The sequence below is a fragment of the Nannospalax galili genome, unplaced genomic scaffold, assembly GCF_000622305.1.
Source record: "Nannospalax galili isolate Female #2095 unplaced genomic scaffold, S.galili_v1.0 scaffold140, whole genome shotgun sequence".
Classification (NCBI taxonomy): domain Eukaryota; kingdom Metazoa; phylum Chordata; class Mammalia; order Rodentia; family Spalacidae; genus Nannospalax; species Nannospalax galili.
This window is the reverse complement of record NW_008352267.1, coordinates 13,083,040-13,090,735: the sequence shown is the minus strand read 5'-3', so window position 1 is coordinate 13,090,735 and position 7,696 is coordinate 13,083,040. Positions and strand designations below refer to the sequence as shown.

The following is a 7,696-nucleotide window of genomic DNA, read 5'->3' as shown; positions in this document are numbered from 1 at the left end:
TATGCTTTTTGTATTTGTATGGGCATGTCTTTCTTTAATTTGGGGAAATTTCTTCCACTATTCTGTTGAAAATCTGGTCCATGGCATTATCTTGGGATTCTTCTTTTTCCTTTATGCCTATGATTCGTTAGTTTGGTAATTTTATGGTGTCACACAATTCCTGCATATTCCATTCTTGTGATTTCTTAAATTTTTCATAATGTTTGCTTGAGTGGTCTAGTTCATCCGCTTTATCTTTCAGTCTTGATACTCTGTTTTCTGTTTCATTTATCCTATTGGTGAGGCTTTCTCCTGTCGTTTCTAATTGGCTTACTGAGTGTTTCACTTCCTTCTTCATTTCAGCCTGAGTATTCTTCAATATTTCTAACTCTTCTGAATTCATTCAGAAGTTTATCCCTATCTTCCTTAAGTTCTTTGATATCTTTGTGAGTTCTTGAAATTCACTGAATTCTTTTATCATGTTTATAACTGTTCTTTTGAGTTCCATGTCCTGCATTATCTCTAGGGAATTCTCACTGTACTCCTCTAGAGGACTATTGGTATTTGGTGGCAATATGGTTTTTTTTTTTCTTTCTTTCATGTTATTATTCTTTCTCTGTGATTTTGACATGTGAATTTCTTTTGTAGTTTATGATTCTTGTGTGAGACTCAAGCCTTCCAGTTTAGGTCTGCTTGTTTTTGTGAACTTTATGTGTCTTTGTGGTTTACTTTTTGGGCATGAAAAGCTGGTTCCTCTAAGCTTCCAGTTCTCTTTTGATTTTATATTGGAGTGGCCAGATTGCTTTTGTCTTCAGGGCTTCCCACAGAGGCTCAAGTCAGATGAGGATCAGATGCTCTCAGGCTTTCTCCTAAAGTCTGGATCCCCCCAGGATAGATTTTGGCCTCAGGAATTTGGGGGTTTGACTGGCCTGGGAACTGGGCCCAGAAAATACGCTGGTCTAGAGCAGCTGTTGGCCATGCCACCCAGAGATGCCAAGGAAAATGGGGCCAGGGAGCAGCCTCAGTGGCTCCTTGGGACTGCACTGAAGAGCTGGGTTGGTCTGGATGCAAAGGACCAGGAAGAGGAAAGGTTAGCCCTGCTGTTCAAAAAAGAGGGTTGCAGGTCATGGGGAGGTAGAGGGAGGTAAGGGTGGGGCCAGGCTCTGCATGCTCCTTGGGACATAAGAAGTAACTGGGTTTGTCTGGATGCAAAGGATCAGGAAGAAGCAGTGGTAGTTCCCCAGGTGTCTGGGGCGCCAAGAGAAGGAATGGGACAGGACCCAGGCTAGGAGGGGAGACAGGCAGGGGAGATGGGAGGGTGAATGAGGATAGGGTTCAAGGCACGCAGGGCAGGATAGACTTACCCCGAGAGAGGCCTGTGGGTTGGAGAGTGGACATAAATTTTTTTACACTTTTTTTTTTTTTTAAGCTTCATAGTATAGATACCAATAATTTTTTTTAAACAGGTCTGTCAAAAACTGTCTTGAGTTTGAACTCAGACTCGGCTTACCGACTGTTAGTTTCGTGGATGCTGGGGAAAAAGGCATAAGGCTGCTTTGTCAGAGGCAGAGACTTCATGATTCATAGCAGTAGCAGTGGCCTTAGTCCTACTAGTTCCTCAAGTCCCTGTTCCCACAGGGCAACAGCAGGGGCTAGGTGATAATCTCTACATACTGTGGGTTATGTTAGTAAGGGGTTCCTCATCTTTACTAATGGTCAATAAATATATTCACACCATTGTGCTACTAGGGAATTATAGACATCCTGAAAAAGGTAACTAGTATTTCTCTTTGGAAAACATGCCCAAACATAGAGACATGCAGAGTTACCTCTCAACACAGTCCACTATCAGTGGACATTTCAATTGAGTCAGTCTGTTGGTCTTACTAATATCTCTATAATGAGTTTTCCTTTATATTTCATTTTTAATGTGTGTGTGTGTGTGTGCGTGTGTGTGTGTGCGTGTACATCTTAACTGAAATTGGTGAATCAGAGGGTATATTTTTATTTTTGATAGGTATTGTCAAATTTGCTAGCCAGAGGTTATAGTAATTTGTATTCCTCCACTGACTATGGAAATTTCTGTTTTCCCATTTGACATTAATACAATGGTATCACATCTATCTTCTTTGTACCATTTTCTTGAATTTTGAATTTGATGTTAACTTACTCTGTGGGGTGTGTGTGTGTGTGTGTGTGTGTGTGTGTGTCTGTGTGTGTCTGTGTGTCTGTGTGTGTGTGTGTTTGTACGTGTTAGTGTGGGGGTTTGCAGGTGTGTGGGGATGTGTATTTAGTGTGGGTATACACATATGTACTTGCATGCATATGTATGTGCACATATGGAGGCATATGGATCTTGGGTGTCTTTACCTTTATTTTTTCTGAGGCATAGTGTCTCCCCAAACCAGATTTGGATAGATTGACTGACCAGTGAGCTTCAGGGTTCCGCCTGTGTCCACCCTACTGTGCAACACTGGAGTTGCCTTTTTTTTTCTCGGTCTTTTGAGGGAGGGTTTCTCTGTAGCTCTAGCTGGCCTGGAACTTCCTCAGACTCACTGAGATCCACCTACCTCTGCTTCCCATGTGCTGGGATTAAAGGCATCACCACACCCCACCGTGGCAGGCTTTTTACATGGGTTTTGGGGATGCAAACTCAGGTCTTCATACTTGCATGGCTGGCATTTAGCCTACTGAGCCATTTCCTCAGCCCTCAACTTACCTTGTTTTGTGTTTACCTTTATTCTTCTCAATGCACCTCTGATAAAGTATATTTGTGAATGCGTTTGGAGTATTCTGTGCCAGACACTGCTCATTTTGTTATTTTATCTGTACCACCAATGGAGAACATTACATCCTATTGAAGTTCTTACTCTTAATTGAAGATGTTAAAATTATTATTTTGGTGAGATGTTCTGGTATGTATTTTACAGAACCAGGAGGAAGAGTGTCCACCAAGAGATGACTTCAGCGATGCCGACCAGCTTAGAGTGGGCAATGATGGCATTTTCATGCTGGCGTTTTTCAGTAAGTGATCTTTCCCACTTTTTTTTCTTTAAACATTGTTTTTGTGTATATTTAAAGTAACATAGTGAAGAAATACTAAGATGGGTCACCCTCATTTAAAGTGAATTGTTCAAGATGGTGGCGTAATGTATACAAATTCTAGAGTTTATTAAGCATTTGTTAGGTAATTCTGCATTCCAGCCATTATGGTAGATACTGACCATAGAGGTATAAAAGCATATTTAAGCAAAATGAGATACTGTTAAGAGAAAAGCTGAATAAGAACTTATAAGTGAAATGTTGGTCATTCAAGGCTGTACATATACAGTGAACCTATTTATTCTGCTTTGGGGGCAAAAAACTTCTCTTTATGTGGCCTTAAAGCCAGAAGATTTGGAGATGGGAATATTCTTGATAGCTAAAGCAGTGTGTAGATGTATAGGCCTTACTTTGGGGAATGGTACAGTTAGAAGACTAAAATCCTAAATATTTTGCACATCTTGCAAATTTTTTAATTTATTTGATTTATATTTATTTGATTTATATATTAAATTTAATATATTTGATTTATATATTAAACTCTGAGAGACAACTGTTTCATACTGTTTGTTATTTCAGTTCCCAACATGGATTACTATTATTGAACTCATTGATAAATACTAAGATACTCGCCATGTTGTTTAAATGGCTAAAACCAATCGTAGAAACCTAATATTCAGGAAAAACTTATTTATGGTAAATTTCTGTACTCAACCTGGTTAAATGATCAAGCTTTCATACCTTCGTGAATAGAATGCTGATTTAGTTCATTTTAATTGTATGGTTCATGTTACTGATAAAACTTTAAGTGTCACATTCAACTTCAAAACCACAAGATCATACTTCATTGTTGCACTACTTTTTAGTCTAGTCTAGAGGTTTGACATCTTTTTTTCCCATTTTGAAATGGTTTCTTTATATTCCATCTACTGAACAAGAAAAATGGATGAGTAAGGAGAGGAGGGCAGGCAGCTTATTTCTTCCAAATTTACTTAATTCAGATTGTCATCCAGTATATGCAATATTTATACAAATTTTTTTTTTTTTTTTTTGGTTTTTTTGAGACAGGGTCTCCCTGTAGCCCCAGCTGTCCTGGATGCACTATGGAGACCAGGCTGGCCTCGAACTCACAGAGCTCCACCTGCCTCTGCATCCCAAGTGCTGGGATTAAAGGCATGTGCCACCACGCCCGGCCCTATATACATTTTTTTAATAAATTAGTTGGCTTTATTAGATAGAATGAAAAGGCAGCGAATCTTTGGCCAGGTAATTGCTCTTTTTAAACACCTTAGATTTTAATCTTAGTTTTTCATTCAACTTGTATATTTCATTCAACTCTTATATGAATATGAAATTCTTTGTTTGTATAAAGAATATGTTAATCATTAATTCCTTTCATGGTTGAGTCTTTGAAGAAATCTTGTGACTGGCAAATGGCTCAGTGGCTCAAGCACTTGCCATACCTGTGTGAAGATGACTTTGTATCCCCTGAACGCATGTAGAAGCTGAGCTGCCTTAATTCCAGCACTTGGGAGGAAGAGACAGGAGCAAGCTAGGCTAGCTAATCTGCAAGCTCTGGGTTCAATTGAGAGACCTTGCCTCAAGAAATAAAGTGGAGAGTAACAGAAGAAGACACCAGTGGCAACTTCTGGACTCCACACACATGCAAACACACATATGTACATGCATGGACACTTCTCATACACATATGACCTCCCCCCCCAAAAGAAATATTGATTAGAAAGGATTGTAAGAATATTTCTTATAGTATAAATAGCCTTTTTAGGAACCATGCTATTTGATAGCATAGTTATTTAACTCTGAACTTATTCTTCCCCTTAACCCCAATATCTTTCTTTTAATTTTTATCTTTTAGATTTGAAAATATTTCACTGATTAAAAATGTTGTAAATGCTTGGTAACAGACACACAAGATTATTTTTGGTCAGTAATAGTATATTAATTAAATAAATGTGTTGGTAGATGTAATATAAATTGGATCCTAGTAAGATTATATCAAAGTATGTTTCTATAAGTTAGATATTTTTATGCTTTCGGTCTTATAAATTGTTTCTACATTTATTTCTTGCCGTATTTTTTTTTCTGGTAAGCCTAGAGCTTGTTTTGATAAACATAGATTTATTTGTATTTACTACCATCTAGTGGTTATTCTTCAAATTGCAACTTGGTTTATAATCCATGCTTAAATGCTACTGTTGGTAAAAAGGTCTAGAAATAGATATTCTTTAACAAAGCATGTAACTTAAGCATTTGAGGTTGTATTTATTTAACAAAATCACAAAATATAAGAATTTTAATTAAAACCTTTTATAGGTTTAATTCTTGCCTTTTCTTTTTAAAATTTGTATTTATTTTTAAATTTTTTATGTATATGAGCATATTGCCTGCATATAGGCAGGTGCACCCATGTTATGAAGTGCCCACAGAGGTCAAAAGAGGACATTGAATATTCCTGGAATTGGAGTTACAGACAGTTGTCAGCTGCCATGTGGGTGCTGAGAATCAAACCTGGGTCCTCCGCAAAAGCAGCCAGTGCTCTTAACCACTGAGCTATCTCTCTGGTCCCAATTCTTGCTTTTCTGTTTTCAGTGTTCATATAACCTTAGGAAAGGTTCACAGTTAAATTTAGTAGTATAATTACATACTATAGTCCAGAAAATAAAAAGGAAGAAATGTCTATATCCATGGATAATGTTTTTACTTCTCATATTCTGTTGTCATACATTTCTTTTTTAAAAACAGAATGGGATAGAATAGAGTTGTATGTCAGTTCAACTCTAGAAATTAAGACTTGTTTCAGTGGTAATTGACAGGTTCTAGAAATGACCTTGAACTCTAGTACTTAACATATAATGGACCATATTGAGAAAACTTTTCTTGCGAGGTTCAGCTATTTGCATCATGTGTGTCAGAATCTCCAGATAGTATGCTGTGTTATAGTTAATTACCCAGATCATTCTTATTTAGACTCAAGGAAAACTTAAAGAAAAATTTGGTTACTTATAACTTAAACTAGAGACGTGTTTTGAAATATAAATTCTGACTTGCAGGCAATTACCAATCTACCTTCCAAAGTGATTGTAACTTTTTTCGCAGACCCATCAGCAATGAGAGCTCTTATTGTTTTCTCATCAGAAACTTCTGTTGATAATTTTTAAATTTTAGATATGGGTATGTGTTGGTGGTATCTGATTATGGTTTTAATTTGCATTTCTCAAATGACTATGACACTGAGCATATTACATAAATTATTTGGGGAAACTACCATATACAAGTCAAAAGATCCATTTCTTCAAATTGGTGAGAGAGACAACAGTGAATCGAAAACAAACTTTTTGCCTATGTAAAGTTGTTTAATATAGCCTTTAGATGAGGTATATATTGTCAGTAAATATTGTCAGTACAGTAAATCCAGAAAGGGAATATCTGAGTTATACCTGTTCTTTTAAAAGCAGCTCTAGAAACATTTGTGACATATTTTATTTCTTTGTCTTTCCCTTTGTGAATAGTTATGACATATTTTATTGTTTTGTCTTTCCTTTTGTGAAAAAGGCAGTTTGACTGATCTTTTGAGGTCAAAGTCCATGAGCTACATTGTGTTATGATTTTTAGCTGGTCTCAAAATGTTTCAAATGAGAATAATGGAAGGGAAGAAAGAAAGCAAGTATCTCATGTTCTTTGTCACATGCAGAACCTGTGTATGTAAATATACATATATGTGCAAATATATGAAAGATATGAAAGTAGAAGGAATATCTGAAGGAGGAAGGGGACCACTAGGAGGGAGGATAGGAAGGACAAAGGAGGGGACGGTGCAGATAGGAGCAGATATAATAATACAGATGTATGAAAAGCCAAATTGATGGTTTTGTGTGCTTACTAAAAATAAAATGAAAAAATTTAAATTAGTCAATAAAAATGTAGTTTTGGTGATAAGCTTTAAAGAACTGATTTCTTGCTATTCACCAAACTTATAGGAAACCCAGTTTGCCAATTTGCTTATCAATAGGAAGCAACTGATGTATCTACAAAAGATAAGCTATCTATAAGGACAGCTCAGTTGGGAGAGCTAAAAGACAAGGAACTGCTGTTTTATTGAGCAGTGAAATATTGTTAATACTGTTTCTGTTACTTTGTTTACAACGTATGGCCTTTAAAAACCCTGTTTCTGATATTTTTAGTGGCATTTATTTTCAACTGGCTTGGATTTTGCTTATCTTTCTGTATCACCAACACCATAGCTGGAAGGTATGGTGCTATCTGTGGATTTGGCCTTTCACTCATCAAATGGATCCTTATTGTCAGGGTGAGTATCTTGAAAATTCATGTGTGTTATATCTAAAATAGAAAGGTATAACATTTTCTGTGCCATTCATCAGTGTTTGCTTTATATGCACAAATTCAATTAATTAAAGACTTAAACGTCTTTATTTTTTGGTGTGATATGATTATATATAACTATATCTGAATGATTGTTAGTATAGGGAAACAGCTTTAAAATAAGAAAATGGTGGGGCTGGAGAGATGGCTCATTAAAAGCACTGACACAGAGGGCCTAGGATTTGATTCCCAGTACCCACATCATGGTAACTCCAGTTCCAGGGGATCCGACGTCCTCTTCTGACCTCTGTGGGTATTGCATGACATGGGTGCA

The 7,696-nt window shown here is 36.8% G+C and overlaps 1 protein-coding gene across 1 annotated transcript in view; it reads left to right on the top strand.

Annotated features, from left to right (window-relative positions):
- The window catches only part of Ndfip2 (Nedd4 family interacting protein 2), a 64,345-nt gene that overhangs the window by 44,621 nt on the left and 12,028 nt on the right, over positions 1 to 7,696 (top strand). The window contains exons 4-5 of the mRNA XM_008849105.3: positions 2,910 to 3,003; positions 7,224 to 7,348. Of these exons, the coding sequence (XP_008847327.1) occupies positions 2,910 to 3,003; positions 7,224 to 7,348 (219 nt within the window). The remainder of the gene's footprint in view (positions 1 to 2,909; positions 3,004 to 7,223; positions 7,349 to 7,696) is intronic.